Genomic DNA, 18691 nt, shown 5'->3' on the forward strand with positions numbered 1-18691 from the left:
GGGAGAGACGAGGAGCGGAGGATGCAAGTAGTTAATAGCGGAAACTCGATATGTTCAGTAAGCTACACGTCTGTCTAGGCCACTTCTACAAGTATTGCCCCATGAGAGAACAAACAAGCGAAGCCTGGTAAACATATTCTGGGCGGAGGCAGACTAGATGATCGATGTCTAGATCAGAACCATGACACTGAGCATGCAGTTCCTAACTTGTGTAGCGAGTTGACAACTTCATTGATTGAGAGCCGGACATAAAGTGAATCATCCACGCACTGCATTGCTAGCTTAGTAAGAGCAAAGCCATCGTGACGTGACAAGAGAACATTTTAGTCGATGCCAAACTTTTGTAGGCTAGAAAAAACTTGGACAGCGTGTTTTGGTACCGCGGAATGTAATTGGTATGATAATGGATAGAATTGAATTGAAGGAGAGTCAACAAGGAATGAGGTAAAACGATTTGAATGGGAATTACAACGGTGGGGGATGCAATGATCAAAGCGCCCCTTAAAATAATAAAAAAATTATACAAATTCTCGTGTTCCACTTCCACCTTACTCTCTCTAATATCTTTCGTACATTGATTGGTCCATAGATCAAGTTGCAATTCAAAGTAAAGTCCTTATTCTTTAGGGTCACATGCTCTTTTACTGATCAAGGCAAGGAGTAGCAAGCATCATTTCGGCGCAACAATTTTCAGAGGAATAATCATTCCTCTTTCTATCTCATTCTACATTTATAACATATTCTTATAACAAAAAAAAAAAGTACAAAAATTTCTAGCTAACCTATTAAAGTAGGAACATCCTTGCAAACCGTCAATTTTCGGCTAACGCCCTTAACTCTTACTAATATATATGGCTCTTGCATGGCTATTAACCTGTCAAGCTTGAGTGTGGCTCCTACATGACTGTTGACTTGACTTTTTTCGAGAATAAATATTAAAAACTTGAAACAAATAAACAAAAAAAGAAATAAAAATACATAAAAATAAACATTAGAGAGGAAAACTGGAATTCCCTCCTAGTCTCCTCTTCTTGGAGTTGGATTGTACTACTTCAGCAGCGTGACTATGTCATTATTGCATTATTGTTTAAATGTCCTAGAATAGAAAATAGAGTGGATCAATAGAATAGAAAAGCAAAGGATTACGTGTCTTCGTGGAGGTTCAAGGTTCATGAGACTCAAGAGGGAGGCAGGTGATAATTTATTAAGCATCGTTCAAACTGTTGAATTCATTAATTAGTTATCTAAAGGAATATTTTAAGTTCATTATTCATAAGGACGTGTGGCCAAAACTAATATATGAACGAGGGTTAGTCTGTTTGAGCTCAATAGAGAGAGAGAGAGAGAGAGAGAGAGAGAATTCATTATCTCCAGGATATTCGTACCCTAATTCCCTAATTTTTCAGATCTGGTTCTCAAGTTTTTAATTTCTAGCCAATAGGAAACTTTTATCATTATGGATTACATGAATCCGGTCGGTTTTGATTTTATGATGTGATAAATCGTTTAAAATATTATTATTGGGAATTTGATCATTATGAGGGCATACCATCCTACGCAAAATTTACAAATCGAACAAAAACATATACTGAAAAAATTATTACTTCTGGATAATTTTTTTAAAATTTCAAATAGAGAGATTTTTGGTTTATCAATTTTATAATGAAAGTTAATTAAATATATCGAGAGAAAAATATAAGATTCAAAATAAAGGGAAAGAAATATAAAAGGGAAAATGTTATTGTTGTGAAGAGAGGAACCTATCTATTATAATAAAATATATAAAAACTGAAGAAGGCGAGGTGGACACGTTGTCTATGCGCAGTTAGCAAACCCTTAGCTTGAGTGACTTTCCATTTCATAATCAAACTCGCAACTCCACATTAAATTGACCGTTCGATTTAATTAGTCTATATTATTTGTATGTAATAATATAAAATTAATTTTCAAGAAAAAATTGAAAGTTTTCTTGATAATTTAAGATAGCTCCTTGAGTCATTTTTCAAATTCAATATACCAAATTTCCTACAAATACAAGACAAAAATTCATTTCCTTCAATCATCTTTTACTGCTATAATTTTTTTCTATATCCTAACTCATGAATAAATGACCCGTTTTCTCTTTCACCGATGCATATTTCAAGATTCTTTTATTTTTTATTACAGGATAATCTTATTGGGATCATATTATAGGATTACTAACTTTCTATACATACGTTATTCTCATTCCATAGGATTAAAATATATATTTGTTTGCCATCATAATATATACTTCTTTTATAATTGTTAGTATTTACTATATCCACTTATCTTTTGATCATACATTTTTTACACATATATATTTATTTGTACATCATATGTGTTATATATGATCTAATTTCGGTCAAATAAAAATTTCACGCAATGTGCGGGTATCAACTAGTAGAGGTAAAAGAGAGAGGGAGTGTAGAGAAAATAGGGCTATGATAAAAGAGAGAGGGAGTTTGGAGAGAAAATGGGGGTGATTTTCTCTGTAAACTTACCATCCTAATCTCTCTGTTTTTTTTTTTGGTAAGCTACCATCCTAATATTAATCTGATGATTGTTATTAATTACAATTTTTTTAGTAAGGGTTCTTTTGGAAACGGGAAGTTACACAACTAATTAAATACAGAAAATGATCATATTCTATGAAAAGAAGATAGCTCAAACAACTTTCAATTGTAATATGTAAAAGCTGATCAAACGGAAAACTTGATATCTCCCAGCTCTCTAAAATCTTTTTACTTTTTGAATATTTTATTTTAATTTAAATAAAATTATGATAATCAATTATTAGTAGACCAACAAAATAAAAATATTTCTTTTTTTCAAAAAGTACAAATTAAAGCGCACTCTCAAAAATTAAACAGTCGATAAACATCAATTAATTATATTTTAATTTTCACATAAGAAGCTCACTAAGCACACTGCTTGCGGAGGCAAAGCAGATGGTCGATGTCTAGATCAGAACCATGACGCCGAACGGTTCTTAACTTGAGTAGCGAGTCGACAACTTCATTGATTGAGGGCCGTTCACAAAATGAGTTATCCACACACTGCATTGCCAGTTTTGTGAGAGTAAAGCCATCGTGACCGGAGAACCCTTTACTCGATAGCAGACTTTTGTGGACTAGAGAAAACTTGGAGTATTTCGGACACCTCTTGTTTCTCCCTACTCTCTTTATTCTCCGTTCATATTGTTCTTCGGCCCATACATGAAGATGTAACTCATGGTAAAATTCTTCTTCTTCCGGATCATAGGCTCTTTTACTAATCAATGTGAGAACGAGGATACCAAATGCAAAGATGTCTGACCACGGCCCGAGTTCCCTGTTTGGTCTATCTGCCACATAAAATACGGAGCCAACGTGATCTTAACTTCTTTTAGATATATAATTATTGGCAGATTAAATATATACATATATATATAATAAACTTTCTATAAATTTATATAAAAGAATCGATATATTTTTAAAATTATTATATTTATACCAAAATTTTAAAATAACAAAAAAAAAAGCATATGAAGAGTGCGTAAGGCAGTTATACATCTTGTATATATTAAGAAGAAAGCGCTCAAATCTACCGAAGAAAAAAAAGAAAGGAAGAAAGTGCTCAAGGTATGAATGTATCTACTCACATAAAGTAGGAAAATCCTTGTAACCGAAACTTCCAACGAATGCAAACCTATGAAATGGAGTTTTCACCAAATCTTGGAATGTTCCACCAAGAAACATACTGAAATCTAACACCTTCAGATTGTATCCCTGCTCGTACAATTAAAAGTTTTCGGGTTAGACAGTACTATCACGATCGGAAGCAATCAACAAATCTACTAATCAAACATCGGTGAGGTGAGAACTAGCAATAACCTCGTCGAGCATGAGGTGGCGTGCATCTATATTTCGAATTAAGTATTGTGGATTGTGGGCGTGCAAGTACTCGATAAACAATGCCATGTGAATAATCACCTTCACTCGGTGTAGCCATCCGAAATTATCTGCATGCAAAGAGTGGATGAAACGTAATTAAATTCCACTCTATATCAACAAGAGTGAACGATGAAAATTAAATGATTGATCCAACGACCTTTGGTTATGAGGTTATGAACGCTGTCGAGTGGCCTCAGATCGTAAATAAGCACATCACGACCTTCTTCGTCACAGTATCCGATCAATTTTGCCACACTTGGATGGGACCTAATCTCTTCGTGGACAAGTCTTTCATTCTGTGTATATAAAAAGTTTGTAATTTGCGAAGCGTTCAAATACTCATAATTTTTATTTCGGTAAGCAAATTCTCATCGATTTAATTAGAAGCAAAGAGTGCGTACTTTGATCATTAACCAGTCACTTTCATACTCTCCCCAGTGACAAAATTCGGCAAAAAACTGAGGCCACCGCCAGAATTTGATGGTGACCTCATCCTTACGACTCGAGGTCGTCCTGGAGTTGCGGGACTCGAGTTTTCCCCGGTAGACTTTACCGAACTGGGTTTTCCCGATAAACCCGTCCTTGTTGAACTGATCTGTGGATTGCACCAGCTCTTCGTAGCAATACTTCATCAATGCGGAGTCCATAATTGTCAAACAGTTGGGCTTTCGAACGATCGGTCTGCCGACTGGAAAACAATTTGATCAGAAGTATATGGAAGCAGTGAGAAACTATCTGGAGAATTTGATGATGTGCGTTTGATGTGTCTTACCCACTACAGAGTACTCCGCACAGTTGATGATAAGTTGTTTTGTCACGTGTCGGTTATATATAGAGAATCGATGCATCCCCAAGTCACTGGATTTAGTCCCAACCAATAAAAAATTAAGAATAATCTTTACTCTCATTAAAAAAGAAAAAAGATAATGGGTAATTTTCAAACCGAAAACAGATATTTAGAGAAATCTGTTTGAGTGAATCTCCTATCCTATATCTTTTCAATTGATGTTTTAAAAAATTAAACCTTTGGCAACACAGTGAAAATTGAAATCGAAATCGAAATCGAAATCGAATATTTGGGAGGAATTGAATTGTTATCGGTTACAATACGGCCCCACTCTTCCTGGCTATAAAATTAAACTAATTTTTGTTTTATTAAAAAAAGAAAAAAGAGATAGAAAATTACTGACCTTAATTTGATCTGCGGGAGAGGACATTAATAGCTTAAGGGATTTAAAATTATAAATGTGGATCGAAGCGGATATTGGCTCACATGGTTTGCCACACATTTTCCTTGATTAAAGTTTATTATTCGAATCTTGTAAATGGTGAAAATTCATAATTGGAAAAGATTTACCATTTGATAAAGTCGAACCAATTCAAATTTGGATTAATCGAGGTCGATTTTCGGACACCAATTATGCACATAAAAAAAATTCTTGCAAAAGAAGAAAATAATCATTAAAAAATTATCGCTGTACTATTTTCTTTATAATATAAATTAATCGTGTACCCGGTGTTCTTTTGCTGATCCGAGGAGTCCGAATTTTGCTCAACTAATCCGAGAGGCTCTATGAACCTCCGGCGGCGCATCTAGTGGGTAATCACACTAGAGGGGCTCGGGTTGCTCCAAGAGATTTTAAAGCTGGATTTGGGTGGACATATGGGCTCGATCTTAATCACTAAGTCAAATCCCTTTGAGTTATATTTTATAAATTGTTAAAAATAGTAATATACAATCAAGAATAGTTATTAGATATATAGGATCAGTGATAACTTAATCACGAATAAGGAAAACAATTCTATAAAAGAAGAGAATTCAATATAATATCTTGAAAAATCCAAGATTGTTAAGATTTGCACAAAAAATTAATCAAGGCAGAATGAATTTTATTTTCAATATTGTCAAGATTCATATGGTATATACTAATTTTTTATTAATCACATACATAAAAATTGGTGAGCTCAAAATTTCTATAAAAGTTTATGTGGAAGAAAAAACAAAAAATTGAAGAGCTCATCTTGAAATCTAATTGTAGCAGTACTAAAAAAACTCGAGTGTATGGAAAAATTGAAGAATTCTAGCGGTAGCAATATTTTCATAAATGGATCTATCACTATTTATGTGCGATACTTTTATTATTTATAACGTAATGTAGCATATAAAATATAATATAGATAACCTATCATGTTTATGTTTATAAAATGATTATTTGATTTGCTTTATTAAAAAATAAATATATACCCCACTTTTTAGTAGCGTTGCTTCTATTTACAAATATATATATATATATATATATGAGATTGATGAACCTATTTCTGAACTTTATGAAATGGAATATCACATTCTCTCTCTATGGATGTTGTTTGAGGTTGTCCTTTCTGATTACCTGATCTATTACATACTCCTAGTTTACTAGCATTTTTTTTATGTGAATCTGGTATCCGGAAGCTCAATTGGGGTCCGATTAATATAGTCAAGTAAGGTCGGTCAACTAAGAGTTAAAACTCTGACGGTGTAAATTATCTTCATTCATAAGAACTCAAACCCGAGATCTTATATAAACGGAACAAGTGTCGAACCGTTTAAACTAATCCACGTTGATTACTAGTAGTTGTTTTTGTTCATAAGTTTAAACACATTTTTTTGGTAGACCATATTTTAAAACATAAATCATCAGAAGATCACATATTAATTATAATTAATATTTTAAAATATAGGGATCTATTAGAAGATAATTATTTTCTAATAGATCCCAAACTTTGGATTTCTAAATTGAAATAATTTGTCAAATAAATTATGTATCGACTATCAACAGTTAAGGTCCGACAAATAATGAATCAACGAAAAAGTAGCGTATAGAAGTATATTATCGGATTGTACAAATATATTATCAAGTGTTAAACTGCACCCATTACCAAAACGCCCGAGTAGGTAGGACCCCCCCATCAAACATCCTCGAACACATTCTCATTATAGTTTGTTTACTGCTGAAATTTTTTTCCAGTTATTGACAATAATGGACTCGGCATTGATCGAGTTCCAGTATGAGGAGGTGGTGCAATTAACAAATCGGTTCAGCACAGATCAGGTCCTCGGGAATACCCAGTTCGGAAAAGTCTACCGGGGAAAACTCGAATCAGGAAACTCCACGAGCCCGAGCGCTGATGAGATCATTATTAAAGTCTGGCGATGGCCTCAGCTGTATACGGATTATTTTTGGTCTGGAGAATGGGAAAGTGCTCGGCTGGCGATGAAAGTACGTGCGCTGCTTTCCTATTGATTTGACGATTATATGTACACGCTTTGCTTCACAAAAAAAGTTTTTTTTTCCCCATTCCGGCACGAATTATAAGTTTGTAAGCAGAATGAGATACTCGTCCACGAAGAGATTAGGTCCCATCCAAGCGTGGCGAAGTTGATCGGATACTGTGACAAAGACGGTCATGACGCGCTTATTTACAATCTCAAGCCACTCGACAATGTCCAAAACCTAATACCTAAAGGTGTCATTGATTTCGTCCTTCTTCTAATCAGTTGTTAATACGAACAATCCAATTCCTCAATCTCACCTGCTTGTTATGTTAATCTTTATTTAGGATTTGAATTAACTCTACCTAATTAAGGGTGTCCTTCGTTATTTTCATTGTTCACTAGCCGATCTTGAAAAGAAATCAATTAAGTTTCTCTTTGCAGAAAATTTCAGATGACTACACCGCGTGAAGGCAATTTTACACTCAGCGTTTTTCATTGAGTACTTGCACGCCCATAATCCGCAGTACTTGCTTCTCAATTTAGATGCGCGTCACCTTATGCTTGACGAGGTTATTTACTAATTTTTCACCTCACAATTGGTAGATCAGTGATTAATTGCTTCCGATCATGACAGTCTTTAACCCGAAAACTGTTGATTGTATGTGCAGGGATACAATCTAAAAATATTAGATTTCAGTATGTTTCTTGGTGGAACTTTTCAAGATATGGTGAAAGCACCAGATACTGGAAGAGCTCTCAATGGAAGTTTTGGTTACACCGATTATCCTGCTTTATTATGTCAGTACGTAGAAACTTTTCCTTTTCTTTTTCGCTATTTTGTTCATCCCATCGAAATATTTTGGAATGACTTTGTTGCATGATAATATTGGTTTATAACAATAACTATATATCTAAAAGAAGTTGAGACGATGGCTCCGGGTTTTATATGTGGCAGATTATTCAAAGGGTCTGGGACCGTGGTCTGACATCTTTGCATTTGGTGTCCTCGTTCTCGCGTTGATCAGTAAAAGAGCCTATGATCCTGAAGAAGGAGGAATTCGCTATGAGTTGGTTCTTGATGTGTGGGCCAAATTACAGCGCGAAGAAAGACCCAAAAGAGTGAGGAAAAACCTGAGGTATTCAAAGTAGTCCAAGTTTTTCCTCGTCCACAAAAGCCTGATATCGGGTAAAGGCTATTCCCATCGCGACGGCTTTGCTCTTACAAGGCTGGCAATGGAGTGTGTAGAGGATTCAGTTTGTTCCCGGCCCTCGATCAATGAAGTGGTCAACGTTCTACTCAAGTTAAAAATTGTTTGGAGTTATGGTTCTGATCTGGGCGTCGACCATCTGCTTTGCCTCCGCAAGGAACACGCTTAGTTACGCTTGATGGCTAATAAGATCATGTTATGGTTCTGCTTTTCAATTTTCTGCAATTTAATTTTCTGCTTCCTAATTTCCTCCTCGTCCCTCTCCCAAAAATACAGTTCATATTATACGGTTCATAGAACCTAAGTCTTTAGAATCGGTTGTCATGACCAGTAACCCAAAAAAATTGGTTATCTTGGAACACTTGTAATTTTCTTTTTTTATTGGTACTGGCAGCTTAGATATGTCATTCACTTTATTAAGGTGGCGATCCTTTTTTTTTTTTAGTAACATATGTTGAGATATAAATGTTATATTACTATAGAAGGATTTGCACTACGCACAGAAATAAATGATTTTTTTTAATTATACTCAAACTAAATTATTTTTAGAAGTATATTTCTAAAGTCATTTTAATTCCTTGGGTCACATACTATGTCTTTCATAATGTGAGTAGCTTTTAATTCAGTTTGTGCCATTTTTTAATTGAAAAAAGCATTGTTTCTTCAATTAAGAATATGTAATAATTAAATAAACCAAAAAATTTAGGGAAAAAACAAAAGAAGAAAAAGAGAAGTGATGGCCTGTAAATGTGAGGTTAGGAAAAAAAAAGGAGAGAGATGAGAGTGAGAGAAATATTATATATATATATATATATATATATATTTTTCTGAATAGGAGAATTATGAATTAAATACTTAATAGTTAAAAACAGTGTATGAATTTAACAATTTAGCATTAACTTTCTCCATATCCAATGAATCTTAATTTAAAAGACTATTTTATAGCAGATATTTAATTTTTAGGAGAAGGAAAGTAACATCAAGTAACTTCTTTCTTCCTTTTGTAATATAGATATATCATGATTGACACATAATCTTTTGCTTGCATATGCGGGAAAAAAACTCATCTTTATTGCGGTAGTATAAAACATGATGTCATGATTCTATTTATGTAAAAATTAAGTTTTTCCGCTAGGTTTAGTTCCAACTAATGGCAGCACAATGAATCCTCATGCCCCTATTATTTGAATATTAAAATGCATTTCTAATATAAAGTACAATGAAAAAATTAATAAAAGAAAGGCAAAGATGATAATTGAGGGAAAAGGATTTCAAACCCGTGCAAGAAAGGCAAAAGGAGGGTAGTTTTGCCGGCCCAACTATCGCATATTTATTATTCACTTTTGATTCTAAAATTAAGACTAGGTTTTTTAGTCCGTGCATTGCATGGTACTTTCACAACAAATATATTTTTATTTACATAATTTAAACTTATTTTTTTAGTTAAGTTTCAAAAATTTCATGAGAAAATATTCCATTTTATTTAGTATAAATATCTACTAATTATATCTAAATATCTAGAAATTTTCATCAATTCATGTATTACAAATATATTGGAAAGGTAAAAAAAATAGTGTGTTATGTTTTCAAAATTATGAATTTTCTATTCAGATAAAAATTAGTAATTATAACTTTTTTCATTGCACTTGCTTTCGTGTTATATGTTGTTATCGCGGATCCGCTCTTGAGATCTTAACCTCTTTGTTGTACAATATGATATTTTATTAATTTAGATTTCTGATGAGTTATCAAAAAAATTGAGGTAATTTTTTATTTTTTAAAAAGTCAAATTTCACTATTTATTGTGCTATCTTTACTCAAATTGTATATATTAAATTTCATAAATTTGATTAATTTTAGCTAAAATGAGTCAATTATTTTCACGAGAGATTTACTTAATTAAGGCTTTATAAGATTTGCAATAGTTTAAACATTATTCAATAAAGTTTAAATTCATATAATTAACTTTTCTATTTTCCTACGATTATGAATATTTATTTACCATTGAAATAACAATAATGATTCAAATTAATGTATTCTTCATTTTCACATTTGCTACTATTATTTATAATAATATATATTGTTAATTAATTTATATTTAACATATTAATTTATGAGTTACAATACATTAACTATTATACCCCTTTTATTATACAACACTGATGGTAAGATTTACATTGAATTGGCATTAGCATTGATAGTAAAAGTACTATTATGATACCATATGATGCAAATAATTAGTAGATTTTATCTTTTATAACAGATTTGTTAATGTTGGGAGGTGAAAGTCAATATATTTTAGTATCATATTTAACTATTTTAATTATTGATCTTAATTTAAATATAAATATAACATCTCACCGCTAAGATATATTTATATATATTGATCGTAAGGCATATATACACTCTAATGCATTAATTTTACTCAAGTTTATATATCTAAATTCATATAAAGTTAGCTCAAATTTTTATAATTTTAGCTAAAATGACTCAATTATTTTCAGAAGAGATCAGAGTATATTTATTTTAATCAAATCTCATACAATTATTTGAGTTTTGAGAATAATTTCAAAAAAAAATTCCATTTTTAGTATATATGTGACTTAATTGTATATATATTTACAATTATGTCACCCTTTATTTACATTTAATTTATGTAAATATACCATTAATATAGTATTTACTTTCTTTGAGATTGTAATTTTTAATTCTCAATATTATTTACACATTTACTATTATGACCTCTATTCAAAAAAATTACCTTTCTAACCCTAATTTATGTGTGTGTCACAACTTTATATATATATGTACACATTTACTTTTATGGACCTTATAATATTTAAAAAGTTACCTTTCTAACCCTATTTAAGGTGTAAAATACATCTTTATATATATATATATATATATGAAATTCTGAGAAATATGGTGCAATATAGTGGCGCACGTTCTCACTTACCAATCAAAAGCTTTTAAGTTCGATTCTCATTGTGAAATTATCCACAGGGACGGAGCCAAGACTTTTTATCAGGAAGGCAACATATCTATGTACACTAGTATTGTGCCCGTGCATGCACTTTTTTTTTTTGGTAAACTACATGGATGATATTATCATCTATAGACATTGTATTTATAGTACTCATGTATTCACATTTTAGTACATTAATTTACATTACATTATTTGATGCAATTAATTATGCAAAATTTAATGTCAAGAGCTTACTTGAAGTCTTTGTTGTAATATTCAAAATTAAAGGGAAAAATATTTATCAATTTTTATAGGATAGGAAGAGAAAAATAAATATTATGGCAAATTATCAAATCTATCATGTACTATTATTAATTTTTCATTTTTGATGAGAAAATTCATGAAGGGAATCGAGCATAGAGAGAGAAAGTAGTAGAATGATTATTTCTTTTTCTTTTTTATTAATTAAATAATATATTTATTTTAAATTATAAATTGACTAATGATATAAAACAGGAATACATAAATAATTGCTTTTTTTTATTTTACTCATTAAAGATTAAATTAATATATATATAATATAACAAATTAAATTATTAGAATAATGAAGAATTAAAATAATTGCGAGAGTATGAAATGTTTTATTATGCTCTCTCCCGATGCTCCAAATCGGATAACTTTATAAGTATTTAAGATTTAGGATATGTTCATTTGTGCAATTTGCCCATTGGCCCCATTCGAATACTGAATACGAACAATGTGTTACGTACTTTCTTGATGGTTCGGGCCGAAACAGTCCAGAGCCCAAGCCCAATTCTACTCAAAGCCCAAGGGTTTGTTCCCGCCGAATCCCTCAAATCCCAACAACCAACCGTGCAGCTATTCATCGCCCTTCAATTAAGATCAGGCTTGCGCTTGTATCTATCACCGCGTTGAGGTACCCACTTGGCCCGATAGAATGATATTGAGACAGAGATGTGTGGCCGGTGGGGATTTTCAGTCGGTCCGATCTTTCCGATCAATCCCTTCCCAGTGGCTCGTGATACTGCTGACATGTTGTCGACGTGATCGTCCATTTCGGGTTTTGGGGATCTGATATTTTGGAGCCCCAAGCATTTCACTTGCTTTTCTAGTACCGGCAAAGTCGGAATTTTTTCGTCGGGAACAGAGAATTAAATTTCACAAACTATAGTCCAATTCAGCCTTTTGTAATCGCCTCTGGAAACTGATCCTTGTTCTATAGTAACCCTGCTCGTCCAAGAATTGTCTGGAATTCTTTCATTGCAAAGGGGCCGGGGTGCTCTCTTCTCCTTGCTTCGATGGCTTTGTAAAGGTTATTGCTTTGAGAAAAGGTTGAAGATTCGGCTCTGGACCCGCCGTGGCAGGCACTTGGCAATTTCATGCTGGAAATTTTTTGGGTCTTCTTCGTGGTGTACCCCTGGAGAGAAGTACGACTAGTCTGCCAATGTTCTCCAGCTATTTGAAGCGAGATATCAAATTCGGGACTGCGAATCTATTGAACCGAGGGAATCTGCTTGGTTATCAGTTAAGCCACATTTAATGTTCTTTCCTCTGGGAGTGAGTTTCAACTTTTATTGAAGATGCCATTAAAGGCACAAAGAACAGCTCATGAATGGTCACTTCTTAAGGCAGAGATCTCTGCAACAGTGTAGTGTGCGTTTAAAGGCCATCTTTTTTCCCTTCAAAGCAAAGTGTCTCCATAACTTTTCGGCTTCTGATGCTCTCTTCCCTTCTCTCTCTCTCTCTCTCTCTCTCTCTCTCTCTCTGGCTTTTGCGCACTTTCCATCAGAAATACAAAGCATCTAATCTACGAGGACTTGGAAATTGGGAAGTGAGACAAACAAGCATCAACAATAGTACATCAGAGGTAGTTATCGTGTTACCCTTGCATCGCCCGAAACCGTAATGTGTCATATTCCGATTGTACAAATCTTATCGGGAAATCTCATATTCCGTAGTTCGCATATGCGATCGATCAGTATCCATGTAAGCTATGAGCAGAGATAGGGACTCAACGGACCATTGTCCAAAATATCACTGCAGTCCAACCTTCACTCGGACCCAACCCAAATTCTAAAAAAAGGCCCAACAAGCATCTCAAGTGAACCCCAGACTGATTAAACCCGACAGCGCATGAGCTTCTTCGGTGGGACAATACAAACATCTCATCTCACGCGCCGCCTTCACAAAATCCATCATCCCATCCCCAATCACACTCCACCGGGTGGCCAACACGAGCCGACAGATTGAGGACTGTGCGTGCACGCGCCAAGTTGGGCGCTTGACGTAACGGGAAGGCTCCCTCGACTCCCTTCTCTGCAATATCTATACTGCTTTTTCTGCGATCATCCCTGTGAGAGGAGAAAGTCCCAGAGGTGTGCCCCAAGAAAGGAAGATTGGCAGAACCAAAGTCGACCCACAATTATTCTTCCTCTAAAAAGCACGGGGACGGATTAAAGATCTGAGCTTTGGCCGTTTCCTGGAAGAAATCGCGAAATTTCCTATCTGGGGCTATCGCCATGGCGGAAGAGCAGCTGCAGGAGCCGCCGTCGCCCAGGTCCCCGTCGGCGGCGGCTGAGGCGCCTGCGACGTACTCGCTCCTGCTGAGGGTCATGAGCAAGAGGAGGACGTGGGTGTGCCTCTTCGTCCTCGTCTACGCGATCCTCCTCTCATCGACGTGGAACTTCATCAAGTCGATACTGTCCTGGTACAGGCTCCAGTCGGGGCCTTCGGGTTGGCCAGCCGTCTACGCGTCGGTGATGCTGGGGGCGGTGTTCGGGTTGCTGTCCATGGTGGCGGCCCTCGCGGTAGCCGTGCCCGCCATGCTGGTGACGTGGATAACCGTGGTGGTGCTGCTGGCGTTCTTCGGGAAGCCCCGGCGGACCCTGGTGGTGGAGGGCAGGAAGATCACGAGGGAGATTGTGGGGTTCGTCTGCAAGATCCTGCTCAAGGAAGGGAACGTCGTGGCGGCTGTCTGCGCCGTGGTTGGGTACTTCGCCCTCGTCAAGAGGAACAGGGAAGCTGATTAGGTCATAAAAAATGCTTCAATTATTGTGAGAAATTTTGGGATTTTGAGCTTTTTTCCTAATTTTAAGGATGTCTGAAATTGGGAAAGTGATCTCTCATAATGTCCAAAGAACCAATGGGCGCAAATTCTGGGGTTGTCGTCGTTCAGGGTTGTAAGCTTAGCCCTGTAAATTCCACTGCTAGCCTTGCTTGTATGAGTTTGTGATCTTACTGGAAATTAATCTGATCATCAGCTGCGTCTCACTCTTCCCTCCTTATCTTCTCCTCTTACAATCTTAAGCTGAGAGTTCGGGTAATGGGAGTATCCGTTGTTTCTAATGGTCCGTCATCGTCTCAGTTGGAATGACAGCCTCGGGTCATTAGGTGAAGAAACTCTTCTTAGAACAACGGACTTCGCAGCATCGCGAGTCGAGGCAAGTCCCGTGTTTCCATTATGAACTTGTTTTGGGACATCATATGCTGGATTGGGTCTGACTTGCCTGATATGTCTATACGATGAGCCTAACGGTAATCTTTTGAACACGGAAAATGCAAACCTGTGTGTTGAATGAAACTATCGGCATGCACAATTGAAGTTATAGAACGAGGAACAAAGAGAGAATATCGTATTTCTGTTCTATCAAAGCATATACGTGCACATTGAAGTCCTCAAGATGTCTAAAGTAAGCTAAGAGACTTTTTCCACCCGGTTTGAAGTTCTTGGGCATAACGGGACTCTTGGCGGAATACTTCGGATAACAAGTTCGGACGAGCTCACTGCACCAGTTTCATGGTTCTTGCAATCATCGGAGTGCAAGTAGAATGAACTCACGGACCAAAGACGGAATATTGTACCGCTCCGTTCTGTCAAAACACGTGCACATAGAAGTCTTCAAGGTGTCTAATGTAAGGAAGAGACCGTTACTTCGCCCTCCATTCGAAGGAAGTTCTCAAGCATAACGGCACTCTTAGCGGAATATGTTGAATAACAAGTTCGGAGGTGCTCACTGAAGGAGATTTCATGTTTCTTGCGATCATCGGAGTGAAAGTAGAATGAACTCATAGGGAAGCAATGACCAAGGAGAAGTCCTCATCAGGAGTCATTCATTTGGTTGTCAACCCTACTCTTACCCATCCCAGCGAAGCAGAATGGGCCACCTCAAGTTTGTATGGGCCGAGGCTAGGCCCAATAGTTGGCGTTCAGCCCAGCTTGGTATCTATTTAGGTCTCTTGTAGCCTTTCCTCCCGGTCGGCATCTTTCATAGGTAAATGAATCGAAGCGCTACGACCTCACCGACAGTCTCGCCGGATACATTCGTCTGGTCGAAGCACTTGCATGGACATGAATGTTATTTCAAGAGCATCCACACATGTTTATCAATACAAAAGAGAATAGACAACAGAAAAGAAAACCTCTCATGAGATCGAGCCTATCTCGACTTTCATACTCTCCTACGTTGGTCATGCTCCTCCAATTACATGTCTTGATAAAGCCGAAGATGCAGACTGAACCCACTAAAATAAGTCGCCAAAACCTTAGGAAGCGCATTCTTATTCGATATACGTGGAATGAACCGATTTACATGCTAGTTCGAAGTTTACAAGCACGTTCAATGAACAACCGCAGACAACCAAATTTGCTTGGAGTATGAGCTTCAATTATTTCAAGTCATTTCTGCAAGCCGATGAGAGAATGACTGACGGAGATAGGCGAACTGTTATCTCTCTTTCCACAAAGGAATAGATCTCATATTCAATATGATAATTATGATTCACAACGTCTATATCGGAAATTCAATTCATGATTGATCCAAAGCACATAAATCAGACGCTTTCAACTACTACAAAATTTTGGTCCTACAAAATTTCACAACAAGAATCAAACAACATCGTGCAATTAGTAAGCAACGATACCTACGATGATGTAGTAGTAAAATGTCCCATGAGAAATAGCTAGCATCTATCACTAAAGGGCTCGATGATGTCTTTCTTTACTTTCTATTTGATAATTATAACTAATTAATCTTTTCAGAAGAAATCATTTCATGTATATTAAGTATCATTACGGGGCAATTAATGAAATGAATTTTTTTTTTGGCTGAATAAAAAGAAAATAAAATGAAATCATGACGACAGCATGCAGGATGGAATTTTACTGATAAGGAGAATTATTCTTTACGTGGTCAGCACCATGGAGTTTTCGAAGAGCATGTTTACATGCTACCTTTCTCTGCTTTTGCTGTATCAGTTTGTATATTTCTATATATATATATATATATTTATTTAAATGTTTTGGTTGCTATTTTATTTTATCTTTTACGCATGAATTTTACTTTACAGATCTGAGCAGAAATAGAAGAAGGAATGAATATTAATCACGTGAGCAATCTACCGTTAATTTTTCAGTTAATTTGTATAATTGTTATTGGGACAGCGTTCTCATTTCATCATCGTGATGTTTTTTTATAATCATGTAAGATTTTCCCAAAAAATAAAAGTTTTATAGAATCTCTTATTATTCCCCCGAGAAAGTATCGAGATGATTGCCTACTGAAAAAGGGCTACACATATCCTTAAGCAGAAGTTCCCATGTAATTATCATTATCATAAATAATCATCATATCATAAGTAGACTCATAGCACCTGTTGGTGAGAAAGTCCACGATCTTCTCAGGTGTCGTGTTGTGTCCACAAGTAACTCTGGCTCCGGGTGCCCGCAAGGTAGGGAGGCCGGGAGGTGTTTTCGGATTCCTCATCCAATGATTAAGTCAGTTTTCGAATATATGGTGAGGTAAAAATAATTTGTCTAGGATATCGCATCTTACCTTTTTTCTGAATAGTGACTTTACTTTATATAAACTCATGGAATGGGGATAAAGGAGGGGCAGACCATTTCTCCTTTGCCTCGTAGGATTATAACATTTACAAATGGACCTGTTGGATTATGGACTATAATAGTTGCCAGTCGGGCTTATGGAAGGCAGGCTTTGTGCCCCTGCAACACCTATTTTTATTGGGAGAATTTTCTCACATGGACCCAGCTAGTGATTTAGGACCCTATTAATTAATTAATCACCCGTATCATTGTCGTGGAGAACACTATTCTTAACCTCTTTTTTCTTCCATCCAACCTAACAATCCTTTTTTAATTGCTTCCCGCTTTATAAGAAGCACTTAAGTTGTTGATTTCAGGAATTCTAATTGCGCGTAATTAAACATTCCATCCTTTAATTTCAAATGACAGTGCGTACAAAAGGGACTACACATCTTTTTCCTCTTCGATTAAAAATCTAGTCATATATGTACGAAAAAATGTATGGAAATGGTACTCTTTAGCATGATATTGCACATTTGCCACCCATAGTAAGAAGAAACGAGAGTGTAAATCCGAATTCGATTCACAACTTTCCATTTTCAAGATCAAGATGGTCTAATTTCAAATTATTGCATAGTGATAACGTGTCATCTATGATTTGATTCTCTCTCTTTTTATTTTGCCACACTAAAATTCATCTATGGTTTGATTGATTAATTAGGTTTAGTGGATAATCAGCATTAACTTGCAAAATCAAATCATTCAATGGATTAGTCATTAATAATTAGTAAAGATTAAACATCGGAATTTAGCCAAAAGTGAGCAACGTATATTATTCACGGTTTGAAATAAAAAATGGTGGGTTGGATGTGACTGCAGCTCTCATATATGTTAACGCCCTTGCCGACAATTGTTTAGTCCAGAAACTGCAGCCTTTTTTAACTTTTCCTGTGTGAACGGCACCCGAGGAAATTGAAAATCTCCAAAGAAGAAAATAATTTTTATTTACCAAATTACGAAATATCCATAACCTATTAGTCAAGATTAATTCTCTCTCGGGTATTATTATCGGCTTATGTCATAACCCACTAGAACAATGTTGTACGTGCCTTACTGCCTGTGTTGAGAAGTCCAACGTTGATCAACCTTTTCGATTGTTCATGATAACTGCCTTGTTTTTCGACGATAACGTTAGTAGATATGTGAAGATTGTGCGATATAACAAAATGAATGTCCCAAAACTCTTATGCCTTCTTCCTTTCAATATGGTCATAATTTCAAGACTCGTATGTCTTCCATGCAAGTATACTTTAATTCGTAAGTTTAAAGAGCTACTTATCAAAGGAAAGGAGGGAATTGGGTCACATGAAGAGTCTGTCATAAAATGAAACCACGGATTGGGCACTCAAAATACTTCAACATGAAGTTTGGCAGTCGTCACGTGGTACATACATGACTGTAAAGCGA

At 35.5% G+C, this 18691-nt stretch overlaps 2 protein-coding genes across 2 annotated transcripts; one reads left to right on the forward strand and one right to left on the reverse strand.

The window, feature by feature from the left end:
- Positions 1-3653: 3653 nt before the first annotated feature.
- On the reverse strand, positions 3654-4600 carry LOC116204369 (probable L-type lectin-domain containing receptor kinase I.6). Its single transcript, XM_031536450.1, has 4 exons — positions 4355-4600; positions 4111-4249; positions 3894-4021; positions 3654-3788 (listed from the first exon to the last, which is right to left on the reverse strand). The coding sequence occupies exons 1-4, from the start codon at positions 4598-4600 to the stop codon at positions 3654-3656; spliced, it is 648 nt and encodes a 215-aa protein (XP_031392310.1).
- An 8937-nt stretch (positions 4601-13537) lies between these two features.
- Positions 13538-14680, forward strand: LOC116206317. The gene has a single exon (XM_031539149.1). It carries the CDS (start codon positions 13923-13925, stop codon positions 14430-14432), a length of 510 nt encoding a protein of 169 aa, XP_031395009.1. The 5' UTR covers positions 13538-13922; the 3' UTR covers positions 14433-14680.
- The last annotated feature ends 4011 nt before the right edge of the window (positions 14681-18691 follow it).

This window comes from Punica granatum, chromosome 4 (genome assembly GCF_007655135.1).
Source record: "Punica granatum isolate Tunisia-2019 chromosome 4, ASM765513v2, whole genome shotgun sequence".
Taxonomy (NCBI): domain Eukaryota; kingdom Viridiplantae; phylum Streptophyta; class Magnoliopsida; order Myrtales; family Lythraceae; genus Punica; species Punica granatum.

Coding starts and splice junctions, on each gene's coding strand:
- LOC116204369 (XM_031536450.1), bottom strand. CDS start 4,600: ATGGACTCCGCATTGATGAAGTATTGCTACGAAGAGCTGGTGCAATCC. Junction 4,250..4,354: donor GTGACTGGTTAATGATCAAA/GTACGCACTCTT, acceptor TTATATACACAG/AATGAAAGACTTGTCCACGA. Junction 3,789..3,893: donor GCCACCTCATGCTCGACGAG/GTTATTGCTAGT, acceptor TTGTACGAGCAG/GGATACAATCTGAAGGTGTT.
- LOC116206317 (XM_031539149.1), top strand. CDS start 13,923: ATGGCGGAAGAGCAGCTGCAGGAGCCGCCGTCGCCCAGGTCCCCGTCG.